This window comes from Buteo buteo, chromosome 20 (genome assembly GCF_964188355.1).
Source record: "Buteo buteo chromosome 20, bButBut1.hap1.1, whole genome shotgun sequence".
In the NCBI taxonomy this organism is placed as follows: Eukaryota; Metazoa; Chordata; class Aves; order Accipitriformes; family Accipitridae; genus Buteo; species Buteo buteo.
In genome coordinates this window covers 13,512,716-13,533,259 of record NC_134190.1, presented here as the reverse complement: position 1 = coordinate 13,533,259, position 20,544 = coordinate 13,512,716, and the positions used below count along the sequence as shown (strand labels likewise).

At 47.3% G+C, this 20,544-nt stretch overlaps 1 protein-coding gene across 6 annotated transcripts in view; it reads right to left on the bottom strand.

Moving 5' to 3' along the window:
• The window catches only part of SLC22A23 (solute carrier family 22 member 23), a 118,719-nt gene extending 104,469 nt beyond the window's left edge, over positions 1-14,250 (bottom strand). For 5 of the 6 annotated variants that reach the window (XR_012653711.1, XM_075052175.1, XM_075052173.1 and 2 more), the window contains exon 1: positions 13,017-14,250. Coding sequence is in view for 5 of the 6 variants with exons in the window: in XM_075052175.1 (XP_074908276.1) it covers positions 13,017-13,559 (543 nt within the window). In the remaining variant the exon portion in view is untranslated. Of the gene's footprint in view, positions 1-10,992; positions 11,109-13,016 lie in introns of those variants that run through there. The other variant, XM_075052178.1, reaches the window with a different exon arrangement.
• Positions 14,251-20,544: the final 6,294 nt, after the last annotated feature.

Sequence of the window (20,544 nt, the reverse complement as noted above, 5' to 3'; positions counted from 1 at the left end):
AAGTCAAAATGTAAAGTCTGCTGCATGTTTGTTACTACAAACACAAGCTGCCCCAGTGAAGGACTCCTGCCTCGAAAGCACTTGTCATCCAGAGGCCATAATCTCGTCTCTGGTGTCTAAACGCACTGAATACCCACTGAAAAAGGTCATAATAAGATGCCTACCAAGGATTTGGTTTGTTCTACCTTCACCCTGATTGCACAGAAAAGCACAAGGCAGACCCTTCTGTCCTAAAAAGGGAAGAGAGACAGGAGGAGAGATGCTGTGGTCCGGCGGTTTGCCTGGAGCCTGGCACAAAGAGCCCAGCAGAGGGGAGCTGGACACGCACACCCTCTCCCCACACCGTGGGTTCGCAGTCCATTTCCAACGACCGATGCCCAGATCGCTGCTGAGAGCGAGCAGACCCTTCCCCAGCCTGCAGGTAGGTCGCAGCTCTGCTCCGACTACTCTCCGCATCGGTTTCAGCGCGAGGAGACCAGAGGGTCACCAGCTCCGCTGCCTTAAAAGACCCTAAACCCAGGCACGAAGCTGCACCCTCGGTCCTTCCCCAGCCAGGCAGCCCCTGGCTGCTGTGCTGCCCTTCGCAGACTCTGTCCTGGGGCACGTAACATGCCCCACACACCACACGTGGCCTCTCCACTCCTAGAGAAAAAGTCCCACTCTGGAAGCCCCAGCCTCTACATACCACGTATGCCACAGCTTACCACGGCAGCCCCAAACCCCTCCTGGGGAAAAGCCACAAGATCGCCTGCACATTAGATGGTGACTTTAAGACCAGTAAATGAAAATAAGAATCTAGCATTTGTCACTGAAGTTCCTGTGTGTTGGGTCTCGTATTTCTTTGTTCCTCTCCTTCCCGCTTCATCTTTTTATAACCAAACCCTGCCAATTTTCCCTGCACAGCACTAGAATCCATCTTCTATATAAATACCTCGTCTAGTGAGAGTTTAAATTTATGATGCCTTCAGATGCTCTTCGAGTGTTTTTCAAAAAAAAAACAACCAACCACCAAAAAAAATCCCCACAAAGTAGTTTTTAAAGAGAATAAAATAATTTTCAAAAATACAATCTATGTAACAAAAAGCAAAACAGTCCCTTTTCCTCGAGGAAATCTCCAAGTCAACAGACCAAGCACTAAAAAACCCAACCAAACAAAAGAAACACCAAACCCCAAAACCCAATAGAAATGCAAAAAAAGTCAGTACCTCTACCATAATATACCTACCACTAATGCCTTTTCCCAGTACTAAACTATCCGAGTAGTACTCATAGAGCCACAGGACACCACTGTACCAAAATTTCCCTCCAGGCTGCTACAGGACAACACTTCTCCCCTCTGCTTCTCAACCCCTGGCCAAAGATGACACTCTGGCTGCACTTTTAATGTTAAAGAAAATGTGCAAGTTCCAGAAAATGGTGTGATGCTCAACTCTATAGAAAATAACTGTGCAGTTAAAGCACAATAAAGAGGTAGCAGGAGAGGCCTCCCAGAAGGATGTGCCAGCCCAAGTGCAACACCTGAAGTTGGGGTGGTTTTACTGCCACAGGTGTCTCTATCTCCCTCTCAGCCACGGCAACAACAGAGCATTTAAGCTATTTAACCTTCAAGGTTCAAAGTAAGAATGCCTCTCCTTTGAGTTAGCAGCTGGGTAATGCACTCCCTGATCTGTATTTTAAGTGTTAATAAAGTGTTCTTGAGAACACCTGGCATTTTTTTGACCACAAGTACAACCAGCTGGGTGGAAGTATGAAGGTGACATTTCAAAATGGGGACATTAAGAAAAGTAAAAAAATAAACCAAATAATCCTGGAAGACTTGAGAAGAAGGTATAAAAAATGAATTATTTCCTCTTTCTTTGACCAGCCACATTCAGAAGCAAACATCTCCAAACTACATCTTTCCTTATGCTTTTATCAGACACAACTGGACCTACATGAAAAGTAGAAGTGTCATTAAAAAAAAAAAAAGAAAAACAACAAACCACCTATTGAGAAATTTTGTTATTTATTTTCTTTGAACACCACCTACACTGGAATGCCTCAACCCACAACACAGTTAACACCTGGCTTTTAAGCTACTACCTCTCTGTATGATGCTAGACCTCTGAGTGCTGAGTACATCTAACTTTCTTCAGCTTTATCATAAGTGGATGTTTTTGCTGAAAATCTTCAACTAGTGCCTGAGCGTTTAGGACCTCTTAAAGATAAATCCTTCTTAAACAATTTTCTACTGAGCAAGTACACACTGATGTTTTGAGAGGTTTATAACCATCCAAGTTTGCAAGAACTTCTACTCAGACAGCAAAAGAGATACTGTGGTACCAGAGTACCACTTTTTGCTCAACATCTGCCTCCTTCCCGTTCCTGACAAATCTGGGGTCCCTATTCCTGTACACTGGAGCTTTCTAACTCCATATGTGTGAGGGTTTGTTTTGTTCAGCTTCCCATCCAATTCATTTTTCTTACAGTGGGAACAACATTTTCTGCACTTTTCATTCTCAGGAACCATTAAACCATTTCTGGCCATGACAGACACCTGGCAGGGAAAGCTGCAGTCCAGGAAAATGAACAGTGAACACAAGGTCACGTACACAGAAATTGTCAGGTTGCTTTAACTACAGACATGACTGACTGCCTGGGCAACGTACCATTTGAAAAATAAAGCAAAGAAACTACTGCTGACTACTACCACAAAGCCAAAGGTTTCAGGGACATGGGGAGGGAGGGGAGTGGGGAGAGAGAGAGAGGAGAGGGCGCGTGAGCCAGAGGACACGTGCTCGGTCTTCCAAGAAAGATATAATTAGATCATCCAGCGTTGTATGAAAGCAGTTTCATGTACCTATGAAAACAGTTTCTATCCCTGCAAAAAAGTACAGGACTGCACAACCATGGACTTCACAAATTTCCTTAACTGTTTCTGAAGTTTAACATCATTAAAGTTGCTGAAATACGTCCTTCAAAGCTGCATTTTCTGATATGCGTAACTTCGCTGTGAAATTTCCACATTAATTTCTGAAGTGCATATTTTTTACGTCTGGTATTTCAGTCTTAAAAATAAAGCACACAGGCTTGGTGCCACGCTGCCACACACCATGGCGTGAACACCGACACATAAAATAGCACTTCCTCCTGGTTTGCAAACTTCAGCTCCATCGTGAAGATGGGACGCCTAAGGCACAGGTTGTGTCGAGCCGCTTGCCATCAGAGAGGCAGAGATACCCTGCCTCCTGTATTAACCACCTCAGGGTAACTAGGCTGAACCCACTACACCCCACAGGGCGATGCTGTCCCACTCGCACCCAGCATCTGCGTGGCCCCATTCCCCCCCTCCAGCAGCAGAAAGGCGATGCTGACGGCAGATGCATTACTGTAGCATCTCCTGCCCGCACCCGCTGACCCAGCGCCAGGCTGCCAGCCGAGCCGCACCGCACACATCTGCGTGCCCTGTGTCGTGTCTAACGCCCTTCGGTCACGGCTCCCCTGTATGCGCCATCTCCCCAGCGTGGCGAGATGGGTCAAGCAACACCGCAACCACAAAAACAAGCGCAAAACTTCAAATATGTAAAAGGACACAAACCAACTTTGTTTCAGAACCAGTAAACGAATCGGGAAAAGACTTTAAATTGAATGCTCTGCACTAAATTATTCCTTAGTCTATGCCATAAGCAAAAAAGACCCTCTGAGCTATCCAAGGAGCACATCAGCAGAGTCCCAAGATAACGAGATGCCACCTGAAACACCGCAAAACTGGAAAAGTTTCATCTACCCTTCAACTTCACACTTTCATCGGGAACAATTAGCTCTTCTGTTCCCAACCTTGCTCTCATCACAGATCTGTTTCTTTTCCCCACTGGGAGAGGGAAGAAGGAAGTTTGCTAAGTAAATAATCACCACTAATACGCTAACAATTAAAATATGATTTGTTAATCATATCGCAGTCTTCTGAATACTCAAAATGATTAAAACAATTTTAGTAGCATCCATATACCACCCACTTCTCCATCACTACTACTTTTATTTTCAGTAGCAGGAGTTCCCTTTATTCTGAAACATTTTGATCTTCTCCAGCCTTCACCTTCCCCAGATTAGTCAACAAACTTGTTTCTCAGCTGATGCGATCTGCTTTGCTTTTTCCAACTCCATAATGTCATCTAACATCAAAGACTTGGGAGATACAAAATCTTGCTTGCAACTTTCATGAACACTATATTCATAATTTTCCAGAGAGCAGGATCAGGATATTTCCATCTTTCTTTTACATCTCTGTGCTGCAATTAAATAACTTTTCTACACATATTCCAACATCATTAGGAGCCACTGTCACAAAACTGACTTTAATTTTAAACCTATTCTTTGCTCTAAGACCTGTAGCTGTTTGCCTCCCTCCAGCTGCATGAAAAGACCAGGAGAAACAACGTCCATCACTAGGACTGACCGAGACACACACAGAAAAATGGTTTTTGAGTGCCATCCCTCAGTTTTCAGCAGACAACCACCTTTATTCTGGACAGGTACGTGCTTCTGGGACTTACTTCACAACTAAAAAGTTGAACTAGTTTTCAAATTTGTATTTAGAACAGGTCTAAGCACTGTAAATAGAAGCCATATGTAAAAAAAACCCCAACATTTCAGTTAAATATTAACATTCACTATCATCTGATTATCGAAAACAAGTTAACACTTTGAGGACTAGTATTTTTCAGGCTGCCAAAACCACGCGTGCATAAAACATACTGCATGTGTGCAGGCTTGAGAGGGCTGACGTGGCAAAACCTGATTTACTCTCTTATTGGGCCTTTTTAAAAATGGGGGGAAAAAAAAGTGAAAATGTCAAGCATGGCATAAAACTCTGAAATGGAGAAGGGGGAAGGAGGAGGCAAGAAGAAGCCATTCCTCGTGAGAAATACTTGCTGAAAGTCACTGTAGATAAAAAGATCAGATACCTTAATTCTGACGTGCAATTATTGCTGCCACGACCCTGCTCTCTCATCATTTGAGGGCTACAGCTATTATAACTCAGGCAAGAAAAAAAAGAAGAGGAAGAGTGTGGAAAAGAAGGTCTGGTATTAATTCAGACTGAAACAAATATTAAGGGGAAGGAAGAAAGGAGAAAAATATTTCACTTGTTTTACAAATCAAAACGTGAAACTGGTCTGTCAAGCTTGTATTGTTCAAGTAGAGAATGTTTTACACAGCCCTGGGAGACATAGCAGGGGAAAAGGTCTTGCAGTTTAATTTACATTCCCTATCCTTCACGATATTTGTAGGGTGGACATTGTGATGTTGTCTACACATTCGTGGACTTTGGTCTGGAGGCCAGGCGGAGACTGGGCAGCTCCAGAGCGCTGCAGAGTAACAGGGAGACAGTACCAGAGTCAAAATGAATTCCTCCATAACTGTCTGGAGCCAAAAAACTTTTTCCAGGGAACCAGACCACCCTGCTCTGAAAACAGTGCGCAAGGGTAACTATAAAGCACACACTGCTGGACAAGGTGAACGTACGGCTTCCCTGCATCTCACAAGTAGCGTTCCTGATTCTCCTGGCTTTGCTGCTTGTGGATCTAGATAGTGTCCCAGAAACAATTATCAGGGTATATTCACTTATTTAGTCTTTTGTTCTTGTGTTTCAGTAGAACAACTGGCATTGGGGGCTCTCCCAAACTAAAAGACAAACAAAAATCCTAACAAAGCCTTGTACTATACATTGAATTTTCCTCCTGGGGAGTAGTTAAAAAAAAAAAAAAGAACAACTGAAAAAAAAAAAAAGTCTTCACAGGAGCAAGTCCCACCCAGCCCATTACCCCCTGAGCACATCTGCCCCCCATCAGCTCGTAGGGCAGGCAGGAGTTTCTGCCCCAAATGCCGCGGTTGCACCCAACACAGGCGTGCGCAGCAGCCAGCCACTGATCCATCCCCCCCACGCAGGAATAGGCACAGACCTACTGCACGTTCCCAGCAGGTATGACGTGGCCCAGATCGGTGGGAGCTACTCAACGCACACGTTAATCATTGCTGCCTGCCGGGTTTTACAGGCTGGTGGCACGGCAGGCTCCCCAGCACCCGTACTGGGCATGGGCCAGCACGGCTCTGGTACGGCACTGAGCGGTTACCAGATGCTGACGCTGGTTTTGCCTGGATACATCTGCAACACACCCTGATGACACATTCTGGAAGGGGCTTGAACCTCTTTTCTCCCTCCTTCAGGTCCCTTCCTTCCCCTTTGACTTTAAAAGGGAACTCGGAATGCACACAAGGTCACCTGCTGTCAAAAGCCAACTGGAAAAGAATATAAAAATAAATTACATTATGAGACCTAAGCATGTATTTCAGAGTTGAGGCGACCAGAGCCCAAGAGAAGCTGCTCTGAGGGAATTCAACGCACGAATTGACCACTCAGCACTGCTGCAAAGCTGCAGCGTCTTCCCCTGACAGGGTTCTCTGATCTTCTACAGATAGTCTATAGCAAACCCCACTCCTTTCTTCTACAGTAAGATCTGAGCCTAATTAATTCCACAGTTAATTCGTGGGTAACCCAGCACCAGCCAGGCTGTGCTGCAGAAGAGCAGGAGGAGGAATAAGTATGAAAGGGAGGGAGTGAGAGCAACTGTCCCAGGCAAGGATGCCAGGTAGGACGGAGGAGAAACCAGGCAGAAACAAATAGGCTGACAGGGAAAACAAACGACAAGGTACACAAAAGCACTGGATCCCTTTCAGCATTTTCTAAATTTAGCAGCTCTCTAGAATTCATTTGGAAAGCTTTAATTTAGGACTTTGCACCATTAGTACGGCCAAAATTTTTTAAGTTAAGGAAAACCATAAGTTTCATACTATTCCAGATGTTATTTCATTAAAAAATGAACACCTTCATGTTTGGCTGGCCTGTAATCCTCATCTCAACGTTACGGTCAAAACTGGCTCCAAATTAGAAGCCTTCCTAAGTGCTAGTTTCTCCCCTTTGACAAACGCTTTAAGAAAAAACATGAGATCATCTTTTACAATCGCAGTCTCGTAGCCAGAGTAAGAAGAGGTAAAACTGTTAGTGAACTTCAGAAACTTGGTTTTAAACTGGCTGAACAGCTGGTAAATATACACCATAGCCTGCAACTTCTGCCACAGCGTGGGCAGGGTCATTATATTTAAACTAAATGGCCAAGATACAGGATGTATTAGGGAGTGGAAACAAAAACAAACAAAACCCCAACTATTTCAAACATCACGTCCATCCATAAAAAAAAACAAAAAAGCAGTTTGACAGAGGCACAGAAAATGAGGAATATGAAAGGCTCAGTAGCAAGTCTTGGAAAGCTGAGAATGACTTTAAGACATTTCAATACAGAATTACCTTCCTGGAGGATCATTGTTAGTTCTACCAATGCTACAAACTATTTACGGTAGGCTGAAATCAGATTCCTGTATCTGAGACACTTTATCTTAAGGATGATAATAAATATTAACTCTATGTACATTCTCTGTAGCGAAAAAAGAATCCATACCAGACAGAAAACCTAAGACTACCTGAGTTCTGATGTCAGTATTGGTCTTAACACAGTCTCTGTTTTCTAAGACCAATTGCCTCATAAACACACACACCCCCCTCCAAATAAATAAAACCAGTATCTAGGCTCACTAAACAAGTATTTGCAGTCTGGTGATATCAGACGTGGTTATCTCAAACGTCAGGTAATTTGCTGTTTGCAGGCAGGCAGAGGACAGTCCTTCACCACCAGGAAACTGCAGGAACTGTTCCCGAAGCAGCCATCCCCTTCCTTCACGCCACTCAGCCAGAAACTCGCCCCGTTGTTTTAGGGTGTTGTTCACCAGCGCCCTGATAACCAGGAAACTCCATCACCACGTTCAGTGTGTCCGGGCAGGACCCGGGGCAGCTCCAGCAGGACAGGCCACCAGCTCTCCCTGCTCCCTCTTCAACAAGCAGATTTCTCAAGCCTGCGAGCACTCACACCAGCAACCGCTAACTCTTTATCGGCTAACTCGGAGAGGGAAGGAGAAAAAATAAGAAGTTTGGGATCTCTCCCAAATAGTAGTGAAAGTTTGCTCTGGTCTGCCAGTATTTCTGGATACCTCTGACCACAGGGACTTGTTGACCCCTTCAGCACCCGTTAGGAGCACAGAGAGTCATTTCAAAGCCTCGTCTGAAAGAAATTTAAAACAGTCTTTCTGCCCATTGCAAGTATCTGCCTTGCAGGTCCCTACGCCCCCTTCAATCTGTGCAAGGGAAGCACGGGCATGGGCGATACACTACCTTCAATCCTGCCACTTCTGACCCAACTACCGCACTGGGTTCAATAACTTGAGGTTTTCACTGATTCGGGACTAGGTAGAAGCCAATCAGCCAGGAACCAACACTGACAAGACAAATCCTGGCAGTTGCAGGAAAAAAGAGAAGCATCAGCATTTCTGAAGTCTCTTTGCAGAGACCAGCCAACTGAAGGATACGCAGAAATGAGTGAGATTCCAGGCACAAATAGGAGGAGGTAAGGATGGCACAGCTCTTATTTTGGGAAGGACCTTGTCAGAGCGATCTCTTCAAATTAATTAACAACTATACTCTGAAAGTCCACTTGAAATGCATACCTATCCCCTACCCCAGCAAATATCACCCCACAAGCAGTGCCAAATTTATCATCACTATTATCGCACACATTTGTTTGTTGTACCATTTCTGGCTACTTGCAGATACCTGCAATAATCCTATGAGACAACACCACGGTCTACGGCATGTGTCACTGCACAGAGCCATTTCACTTCATTAACCCAGCAGAAAATCCAGGAAAAATAAGATAATAAAAAAAATGTACTTAAAGAGAAAGTCTTCTACCAGATTAGCAAGCTGAGTCAGCTGAAGGTGTATCCAGAAAAGTGCCAGAACTACCATAAGAGCAAGGGAAAGAAAGGCTAGTAGGGCACAGACATCTCCTCTTGCAGGAGCAAAGAGCATCTCATCACAGCCTGAACCGATCCAAGCTCACACCAAGACAGCACTGCCCAGCGCTCACTGCACGGCAGCACTGTGCCTGGACCATTTGGCTCTCCTTAGTTAAGCTCCGCTTTTTTAGGAAGGGACAATTTGCTAGAGGCTCAGCCAAATTGGCACGAGAAGGATCGAACCAGTGGCAAATAGGTAAAACGATGGCATGTTACTTGGAAAAGATGATGACTCAACCCAAATCAAGTGGGAAGTTGAGAGCCAAGAGAACAGCATTGCAGCAAAACAAGGCATCTGGAGCAGAAAAGCAGCCACAACAGGAATTCCCTTGTGACTAGACATGAAATATTATTACATAATTGCTCTGGGTGATTAAAACGCAGCCTTCAACGAACCACTTCCCTCTACGCCACCCCCAAGAGGTGGAACGATCTGGAACACTGCGGGTGCACACAGAGGGATGCTGTGCCATCAACCGCTGCAATTTAATCAAGCCTCAATCCCTGCCCATTATCAGCTTTTGGTGTCCATTATACAAATTGGCATTCAGAACAACAAACAACCCCACCACATAATGCAATCGACCACAGCGGACAGGTCATCCTAGTAACAGAGGGGAAAAAACTTATACCCATCAATCCTGTAACTAAGAGCTTCTGTGAAAACTTTGCCCCAAGGTTAGAGGCTGGCTTTGCAGATGGTCAGAAGATCCAGGCACTACAGAAGTTAATGAGAAGGTTAGAAAAGTCCCTGCTGAGTACACACTCCAACTTCCAGCTAGGCTTCGTGGCTATGTATGTTTAGTTGTCATTACGTTGTTTATTGCGTTAATGCTGATAATTTACCTGCAGCATCGCTTTGCAAATGGGTAAAATGAGACCTCGGGTTTCCCCAGGGCAAAAAAGGAGAGTATTTCTCCGCATCCTTCCTTTGGACAGTGGCAAGATACATGGACCGTCTGAAAGACAGATTTTTTTTAATTTTTTTTTTTTAACTAGCCTTTTGCCTGAAGGCTAGTTCAGGATACATCTCTCAAACAATACACATGCACTCTGTTTATAGCAGTGTGATAACGGTGATGTTGTGATAAAGAATAGATGAAAATCCTCAAAGAAGCATTTAGCAGTGAAACAGCCTTACAAGTGAATTGTCCTGAAGGAAGATATTTATGTACAAAGCAAGTTGAAGTCCAAGATTTATGTACCAGGTCAGGACATTAGCTCAGCTGGGTGATTTAATACGGCCACTGGAATCCCTGGGGTTAAATTATGCATCTGACCTCTTTGCTATATGTATTTCAACAGCGTTAAATAATAAGCAGTACGTCCTTTATTACCATTTCCAGTTCTAATGACTGGCAGCACTATAAAAAGCACCGTTCCCAGTGACTCAGTCAAGGAGGTCAGGATAATGGCAGCGCCTAGTGTGGCAACGCCACTCTTCAAGGAAGGTGCCAGGCCACCCCCAGCTCCAGCGAAGACTCAAAGAGAAGCGGGGCCGGACACGGCAAGACCTCCACTCCATCAGTCCCAAGCATGACACAGACTGGGAGAAAATGGGCACCGGGGAAGGGAGACCTGAGGAAGCCGGGACAGAGAGACAACGTCTGATGAAAGGTACTGTTAGGAGAGAGACTATGGAGACAGTGAAACTTAACACAGTTTAAGGACAGATATCTGCTCCTGGGGAACGGGGGACAGCAGCATCTCACATGCACATACATCAACAAAATGCAGAACAAGAAATACGCTCCGTGCTAAATAACCACAAATGTTTCGTCGCTTCTGAAGACAAAGCAATGATGGAGCATCCAGCAGCTATTAGCTTGGACCGTTGAAGATGAGAACAAGGGGATTTACTGGCCAAACAAAAGTGCATTTTTTATTAATATACTTTTGGCTCTCTTTATGACATTTCAATATAACCCCTGGCTGCTGCACAGATGAGCGTATATTAGGCTAAGATTTAATAAGACTCTGTTTAGAAAGATGAGAACATTGCATAATACATTACAGAAACAAATGTATTTTTGAGGGGAGTTAAGGGAGATCTGAACATCCAGTCTTCTGAATTCATCCAGGGCAGCTCTTTCTCACAAAGGTCGGTGGGATGCACGTAAGAGGAGTCAGCAGTTAGGAGAACTGCTCCCACAGTATCAGAGCTCCTGGGGGGTCATAAGAAAGGAAGTCCGAATTAAGCTACGCTGATGTTCTGCCTGGGTTTTTCCTCTCTTTGTTCATTAGGATAAAAACAGACAGCACACCCACCCAGGAAACCCCCCAAACAAAAGCACAAACTAAGGAGGAATCCTGACCCCAAGAAAACACCCTAATTATAATTACATGGGATTACAAATCAAAGCGTAAAAGCTGCCAAGTTTTTGGAAGCAAGCATACAACAAAAATAAAAACTCCACACTGGAAAAACCCATAGTCTCAAAAGATGATTATTATTCTTTCTAATAGAAAACAAGACAGCAGGGACCACAGATGTTTATTTATCCCTTAAAATTGATCTGCCCTTTACCACAAGTTCTTCCAAAGAAAGCTTTTTTTATTATTTTTAAAGAAGCGTGCAAGATAGCAAACTAACTCTCCCTCGACCTTTTGTGGCCAGCTTGATGATGACCTTCAAAAGGTTCAAACATTTAAAAAAAAATTTTTTTTTTACAGTTCACCCTAAAAAGGAATATTTCAAGATCTTTTTTTTTTTTTCCACACTTAAGCATCAGTGTTAAACCCAAAACATATGAATAGCTCAGTCTCTGGTTATAAACAGAAGAAAATCTGCCTCTCTTAAATGTCAAATTTCATTACGCACTTCTACATCACAAACCATTCAAATCCACCATGTGCCTGTGTTTTTCTCATGAAAGAGAGCAAGCTGGGTTACTTTTTTTTTTTTTAAAATCCATTCTGGGTTCAAGGTTTTGAGGGATTTGCTTTACCTGCTTTTGCCTTTGCACACGCCTTCAAGGGACACAAAGAAAACCTGAAATTATTTTCAATGATTACATACGAACGCGTGCCAGCTGACCAAAGCATAATCATGCCGGTCATCTGGTTATTGCTGCATTTCTTTCTCCCAACTAGATAAGCACTGTTAATCCAAAACACTGCCCTCAGGCAGGAAGTAATTTTTGCTGATCTTGGGGGGGGAGGGGGTGTCCTGAGATTAAGGAAACTACTTTCCTGGTGTAACAGTTTCATTTTACTTTTCCAAGAGCTCCAGTTGCCTGTTAATACCAAGGAGGCCCATCCACAGCCGGCAGGGCTTTTGCAGGGCCGGTACTATAAAAAAGCAAAAGCTTTCAGGTGAAAAGGCGAGGCGTTTTTTTGCACACACCGCTCAGCAAATATGAAGCAAGAGCAGAAAGCGGCGCAGCCCTCCTCACTAGAAATTTTCCACCTTAGCCATTCCATTAGGAAACACAAAACAGCAGCACGTACTTTCTGCCTCTGGAGTACAACTCGTGTGAGACGTTTCCTCTTCTATTGCTCTACCGAAACAGTTAGCAAAGAAGAATTCAGCAGAACTTTGTCTCGTTTTCCTCCCAACAGTGACCACCTCATCAGTTTCCCCAGAAATCAACCTGGTTTTTGGTTTGTACGGCCGCTTTAGCATACTTGCACAAAGATGAGCGCTATCGCAACCAGAGCCTTCTCCACGACCCTTTCCCCGCGCTAGCTGGTGACGCTCGCCTGCAGCGTCTTCCCCACAGACACCTGCGTCCCGAGACGGCAGGACGGCTGCCATCCCTGGGATCCCAAAAAGCCACCAAGGATCCCATCTCAGGAGAGAACTTTGCGGCTCAGTGCCGCAACCGGCACCCAGGTGCAAACCCGCAGGACGGACACCCAGGGAGGGAAAGGATTACGGGGGTGCGGGACTTACTCCTGGTGGGAAGGTAACTCACGGGGCATCTGAGCGACCCAGGCAGGGACAGATCCGCCTGTCCACCCGCTCCCCTCGCCTTGGGAGGAGCGGGTGCCCAGCGGGGCCGGGGTTGGGCCGAGGGGGTCCGCGAGGGCTGGACGGGGCGCGGGGTGCGGAGGGAAGGCGCCTTTCTCACCTTGCTCACGACGTTTTGGACGAGGCCGGCTCGGATGCGGTAGTGCCACTCGTGGCAGTCGCACTCGCTGGCGTTGCCCCCCGCGGGGGTGGGCAGCCCCGGCGGGGGGAAGATGCTGCCGTTGCCGCTGTGGTTGGCGTGGCTCGGCGCCAGGGACCCGCTCCAGTTGCCCTGCCCGTCCGCCTCCCGGCACCAAAAGTCGGGCTGGTCCAGGAGGAAGGAGTCCGAGAACTTGCTGAAGCCGATGAAGAGGGCCGGCACCCAGGTGAGCAGCACCAGGGTCCGCTGGTACCCGCCGCCCAGCCCCCCGAGGAAGGGCAGGACCGAGCCGTCGTAGTCGAGGAGCAGCGGGCTGCAGGCGGCGGGCGGCGGCGGCGGCGGCACCGGCACCGCCTGGATCTCGGCCCCGGCGACGTTGGCGGGGGGCGGCCCGGGGGGAGCAGCGGCGGCGGGTCCCCCCCCCACGGCTCCCGGCACCGAGCCGTTCTCCTCCGGCAGCGGCCGGCCCCCGCCGCCCGCTTCGCGGCGCCGGTCTATCGCCATCCGGCCCGCCCGGGGGGGGGGGCTCACATAAGGGGGGGGCTGGGGCAGCCCCGGCTCCCTCGCGAGTCCTTCCCTTCCTCTCCTCCACGCACACACACACACACCTTGCGACGTAATATACCGCACACCCGCTCCCGGCCGGAGCCGGCAGGAGACGGATGGGGGAGGCGAGGAAGGAGAGGGGGCGAAGAAAGGGGGAGGCACCGAGCGAGCCCCCCCGCTCGCTCCCTTCCTCACCCGCACCCTGCGGCCACGAACCGCTGCAGCTGCCGGCGGTGCCCCCCCTCCCCTCGCCTGTGCGTCAAGCTGCACTCATCCCAGCTCTCCCTTCCCCCCGCCGAGAGGCACCGCCGAAAAGAAAAAAGAAGGATCCAGCCGGATCCGAGCATGCAATGGGCCAAAGGAGAGGGAGGGAGAAAGGGGGGGGGGAGGAAGAGAAGAAGGAAAAAAAAACCAAAAAAAAAAAAAAAAACCACCCTGCGAACCAAACCCTGCAACAACAAACCAAGCAAAACCGGTGCAGCAAGGCTCCAGGAACACGCCTCCTCTCCCGGTTTTGGTGAGGAGGAGGAGGAGGGAGGAGAGGGAAGGCAAAGGAAGGAGGAGAACAAAATAACAGCTCCCGACGCGGCTTCCCCGCTTGCCCGCACGGCTAAGGGTCCCCCCCCGGCCGCGGCAGCAGCGGCGGCGGCAGCCCCCGGCACCCCCCCGCCGACCCCTCGCAGCCCCCCGTCCCGCACATCTGGCTCCGCAGCAAGGGGCCCCGCCGGCCCCTCCGCGGCCCGGGCTGCGGGGACCGCCGCCGCCGTGCGCCTCCCGCGACAGCCCCGCTCGCCGAGCCGAGCCGTACCGCCGGCCGCACCTCCAGGGGCGGGCAAGCCCGCCCGGCTCCTCGCCCTCCGCCTCCCGGCAGCCCCCACCTGCCGGCCCGGCCCCGCCGCCGCCCCCCGCTCCGCCCCCCGCGGTGCCGGGCGGCCGCACCTGCTCCCGCCGCCGCCGCCGGCCCGGCCCGGCCCGGCCCCCCCTGCAGGGACCCGCCGCCGCCGCCGGGGGCGGGACGACGAGCGCCGCGGGGCGGGGCGGGGAGGGCGGCCCCGCGTGGGCTCCGCGCCGCCCCCGCGTGGGGCTCCGCGCCGCCCCGCGGCCGCGCCGGGGCAGGTATGAGCGCGGTCGTGGGGCGGGCAGGGCGAGGGCCGGGGAAGGAGGGGCTCCGGCTCTACGGCGCGCTGTTCGTTCCGTATCAATTATTGACGGGGCATCCCTTTAATAATGCAGTGCAGCTGCGGCTGGCTGGGCTGGGCCGGGCCGGAGGAGCACCGCACCGGGGAAGCCGAGTGGCAGGAGCGCCCTGCGTGGCTGGGGAGGGCGGGCTGGAGCGGGGACGGACCCGCGGGGAAGAACCCGAAGTCCAGGGGGACGTTTCCGAGACCTAGAGCGGTGGGAGGAGACGTTACCTGCCTTGCTTCGGCCAGGCTGTCAAATTAGCACACGCTTAAGAAAATGATAATCGCATTAACGGCTGACATGAATCGTAAAATTAATTGTAAAATAGACAGTTCAAATTCGTGAAGGTTATTTTTGTGTTAAGCTAAATTTACTTCAGCGTGTAAGTGCCTCAGACTATTTTCATCATGGAGCATAGCCCGTGCATTACTGAACTGTGCGGTTATTTTTGCCTTTGGAAGAAGGGAAAGAGAGACAACAGATCAATATATGCTTGTACACACCAACATGGCTAGTGAGCAGAAAATGCTTGTGTGCATTAGAAGAGGACCGGCATCATTACCGAATATAAATGGAAGAGCAAGTTGTCGGTGGATTTTCATTTACTTGACCCGGTCTCTGCAGGCGAGTTACTGTACACCATCGACTCCTCACATCTTCCCCCCTCCTTGGCTGCTTTTCTTACATAGGACACCAAAAAGGTTTCCCATCTACTGGTGGCTCCGGATCTCTTTTGCAGGGCTTCCCTCAGTCCTCTCCGAGGGATCCCCGGTACCCCAGCGGCCCTGCAGCCTCCCCAGCCAACACTTCATCCTCCTTTCCGATGGGAATATTCCTTGCGGAAACGTGAACCTGGAGCTCCCTGCCCAGGGAAGTCTCCTCTTTCTCTTCCTGTGTTGCAGTGCCCTTTCACATCTGATGGCTCTTGCCACGTCCCCGCGCCGTGGTTTTTTTATGATAACCAGCTGCGATTTGTCCACTTCCCCTCGGGTACCCGTTGCCCCAGCTCTCCTCTGGTTTCCCTTCAGCTGCTGCCTGCAGCGTGCGCTGGGCAGTGCCCCAGCCTCTCTGCGTGCAGGGGGTTAACCCCGCCTGCAAAAACAACTCTTCTTGTTGCTTTTCAGTCACGTTCTGTGCTTTCCAAGCAATTTCTCAGGATTATTTGGAATTCTTATTTCATCCTCTAACGTACTTGCAGTCACTCCCCGGTTAATGCCATCTCTGAAGGCCGCTAAGGAAACACCCCAGGACAGACCCCTTTGGAATTGCATCTACAATCCACCCGTTTGCCAGTAGACCACTGACAAATGCTGTTTCCACAGTTTTGTACCCACTGCCCGACTTTTTCACATAAACTGAACGCCCTTATTTTTGAATGAATGTGCAGAGCCTAACCAAGGCACAAATGATTGCAGCCCTTGCTCCCTTCTTCCGTAACATGGTCTGTTCCTCTATCGCCAAAGGAAATTCGACCAGCTTGTCCCAATTTCTTGTTGACAAGTCCATGTTAATAGCTGCTTATCTCTTTGTTTCCTTCTATCTGTTTACAAATAATGTGTCTATTTGTACTAGGTGGTTTCTGGGGAAAAATTGTCTGGCTGGTCTATTTATATATTTATTTATTTTAAAGTGCCCTTTTTAAAGATAGGCCCCAGTTTTTTTTCTATCAGCAGGATCCCTGGCCGTCTTCCCTGAGCTCTCAGAGATGAACACTAGTGTTTCCAATGTTGGTTGAGCCACTTCCTTCAGTTCCCTGACGCGAAGACGAGCCACCCTGTTGGTTTGAACACCTCTAAGTTAGCCAAGTACTCTGGTAACTGGTTCTGTGCCAATCTGGGCTGAAACCTTATTCCCTTGTCGTTACTATGTATTACATCGATCACCCGATCACAAATGATCTCTTTTGGCCAAGTCTGGTGCAAAAAAAGGCCTGAGGCACTCTGAGCCTTCTCGGCATCGGTCGATAGCTTTCTCCCCGCGATGAGTAATCCACTTGCTTCTGACTTCCTCTTACCACTGATGTACTTACCGAACGATTTCCTGTTACTTGCGATGCTCTTGCCAGTTAAGTTTTATTTGTTGTATTGGCTTTTTCGTGTTTGTCTCCATCTGCTCTTGCTAGGCGGTACTTCTGCACTTACCCCATGGAAACCTGGTCTACTTTCTCTGTGCTTCCTTTTCATGAGCTCACGATTTAGCCCGATCGGCTGCTTCCTACCCTTCCTAGATTTCTTCTGGGATGGGATCATTTGGGACAGGTCTTCTAGAAACTCCCAGCTACCACAAAGGGGAGAAGACCTCGGCATGGCCTGGGGTTGGCAGGGAGAAATGGAGAGGGGAAGAGGACTTTGGGAATGGAGGTTTTAAGCTGGAGGTTTGAGGAAAGAAAAATTTGACTGGAAGAAAGGAAAGAATTGAAAACTGGGAAGAGATGGGAGGGAAAAGAAGAGCCCTTAGAGAAGGAAGTAGGCGTACTGTGAATGAGTAGATCTGTAGAAAGGGGATAAAGTCAGACAGTACAATGAAAAGCCCATAATGAGAGGTGACAACCCTTACTCAAGCTGATCAAACATTTTCATCCCAAACGCCTCTTCTGGGCTGCGCCTACATCCTGAGATTTTGTTTGGAGCTGAAAAATTTCAGAGGTAGCATATTCCTGAGAGTTACGTGGTTTTGCATAGTAGAAGTTCTCCCACCCTTGAAACTAATCCTTGCGAGACTGTTTCTGAGTACAAGAAGGTTGAGGACAAAAAAGGAAAGAAAATACATATCTAGGAGTTAAGAAATAAATTTTTTATGAAAGAAGCACTACTGAAGCAAAACTTCATGGAAAAATATCTTTCAAATAACAGAAATGCCTTTACATATTCTTGTGAAAATTGGTTTTGGTTTGAACGAGGAAATGAGAAAGACTTGAAAGGAATATTCCAGCTGCATGGTGGAGCCTACACATGAGTAAATGCTGAAGTTAAGATTACAGAAGCAAGCCTCTCCTGTGCAAGGCGTCACAAGATGCTACACTTCGTGATCAAGCATGGTTTCTCCAACAGTGCCTCCTTGACCTCAGAGAGAAGACATAGGATCTTTGGGGTGCCTCTGCTAGAAGACAAAAAGATACCATTTAAAAGATAAGTTGCATTCAAAAAGAGAATGAATCAATGTCTTTTGGCTTATTTTTTCCACATGCGCCAACTTATATTAAGGAAATTGCATACTGTTATAATCTAGGTCCTCAACAGTTTGGAGAGGGGGAGCAGAAAAGATGGCTTTGGTCTCCTCTGACAGGAGCGGTTTGATCCCTGCCGTAAGGCAGAGCCAGTGGCTTCAGAGCTGGGACAACACGACAGAGGTGGAAATCAGTGAACTTTGTTCCGCTGCAGAACGAGCATCCTGTCTGTCGGCACCCTGCCACAGCTCAGAGGATTTGAAGCCAGGGCCCAGAGAAATATCATCATGTTTACAGAGAGGAGGAAAAAAAAAAAATAATCAAGCTGCCTTAGCATTAGCATTTCCAGATTCTTGGAAGGCCAGCCACAGTACTTTGAAGAGCTCCTGGCATAAATTCCTGTTTTATGTGGAATTTGCAACAACCTCATTCCACGTAACAACAATCCTAGCTATATTTTATTGTTTAATGGGATATATGCTTGGTTGCCTTTTTTGTCTAAAGGAATCCTGTATTGTAGAGGTGAAATTATGACAGTGCAATAAAGCAAAGCAACTTGGTACAAAGATTGATTAATAAAATCACCTATTGGAATGCAGACTATTTATATAATGGAGAAAAGCATGATGTCCTCATAAGATCACACGGTAATTCAAGTTGGAAGGGATCAGGAGGTCTCTAGTCCCACCTCCTCTCGAAGCAGGATCAGCTATGGGGTCAGATCAGGATGTGCAGGGCTTTATCCAGATGCCATAGGGGATTTTTCAGCTCAGGAGGGCCAGGGGAGTACTGTGAGAGCTGGATGTGAGGCAAGATAAACAGAAAGAAAGAGGAATGAGTTGAAAATGGTAAAAGGGGCTAAGCCATTTGGGGAATAGGCAGAAAAGCCTGTACTTATTTCAACGTGCTCTCCTTCGATCCTGATTGAACCAAAACCACCTGACTTTCACCATTCTTCCGATGTCGGGAAACATTAGTGAAACTCACTGGCAAACTGTTCTGTCCCTTCCTGATGCTGATTCAAATAGAAGATGACAATCTATTACTTGTGTAATTTACTCTACAGGCAGAGGCCTGTACCCCATATGGGGAGGGATGCAGCAGGGGAAGGGTTCCCATCCCCCATCAGCTAGGGATGTGAGCATGATGGGGAATGAAGTTGGCTTCGTTTATTACCCTAAAACCAGAGAATTATTTGTACACTAATTATTAGAAAAGATCACAGATGTTGCAAAGTCAACCAATCTGACGTTGGTAAATGCTGTAACTAAGATTGCTTGGGCAATGTTAATTTGTGCCCCAAATCTTGTGCACATGCATTCTGATGCAACCTTTAATTAACAGTGCATTATGATGCAACCTATAATTACAGGATTATGTAGAATTTTTCTTGCAGATCTCCTGTCTTATTCAGTAAATAAATAAAAATAAAAGGAAAAAACCAGATGATGACTTAAGAAGACCTGTCTCTCAGCAGAATTTAGACACTTAAAATACCTTTGAGAACCTGGGTCTTAATAAGAAGCAATTCAATATTTTGGTTTTTTCCTTGTTCAGTATGGAGCCCCATGACTTATTTAATGCACTATCTTCAAACCCTGCTTTCAAGAACTAATGATTAATGTCCTCATGGGATTTTTTATAATTATCCCCTATGAAGTATCCAAGTGTTTCACAAATATTAATGCATTTATTTTCAAAGTGTTTCCATAAGGGGAAGGTTTATTACCTTATTTTCATATTGGGAACTCGGAGGCAGATAGGTTAAGGTGAAAACATGAAATTTTGGGCACTTGCAGCTCCCAGCAGTTTAGCATTCTTGAGCATGGTGCGGCATTTTGTATTTTCAAAGCACAGCTCCTGTTGGCAACTGTGAATGTGCAGTGCTTTTGTAAATCAGATTCCAGAGTCTCAAGGCATGCACTCACATAATGAAACAAATGCAACTGGAATAACATCATATGGTGCTTTGAGGAAGAGACAGAAGCCTGACATCACTCGTGGGCAAAATGATGGAGCAGCTGATGCAGCACTGGATTAATAAAGGTGGGTAAGATAATTAGAGCCAGTTAACCTGGATTTAAGGAAAATAAACTTGCTCACACTACCTTTTTTTTTTTTAAATGAAGTTATAAATTCAGTTAATGAAGACAATGGTACTGATGTAGACTGTTAGCGACTGTATGGTAAGAAAGATAAACCCAAGCTAGTTCTACCCGAGATTGGTCCAGGTTGTGAACAGATGTTATCTTTTGGACACAGCTGTGCCACCAGAAGAATTGACCTCCACCAGCTGATTGTGACCATTTCCTAGCCAGTAATTAGTTCCCCTTCCAATCTGCCTGCAGAGCAGTTACTGCATGCACCCCCTACTTTATAGAAGGGTAAATCAGTGAAGTTCACTCAGACCAGAAACTTAAATTGTTAGGCTTGTCCTGACAATTTTCCTTGAGGGGAGTTCAGGAGCTCGCTCAGATACCTCTATACCTGTCAGCAGCCAGCCAGTTGACTAAGTTATGAATTTAATTCTCTGGAGAAGAAGTGACACCCGTTAACTCTTCTTCCAGTCTCCCACCTCATTTGTGATTCACCTAC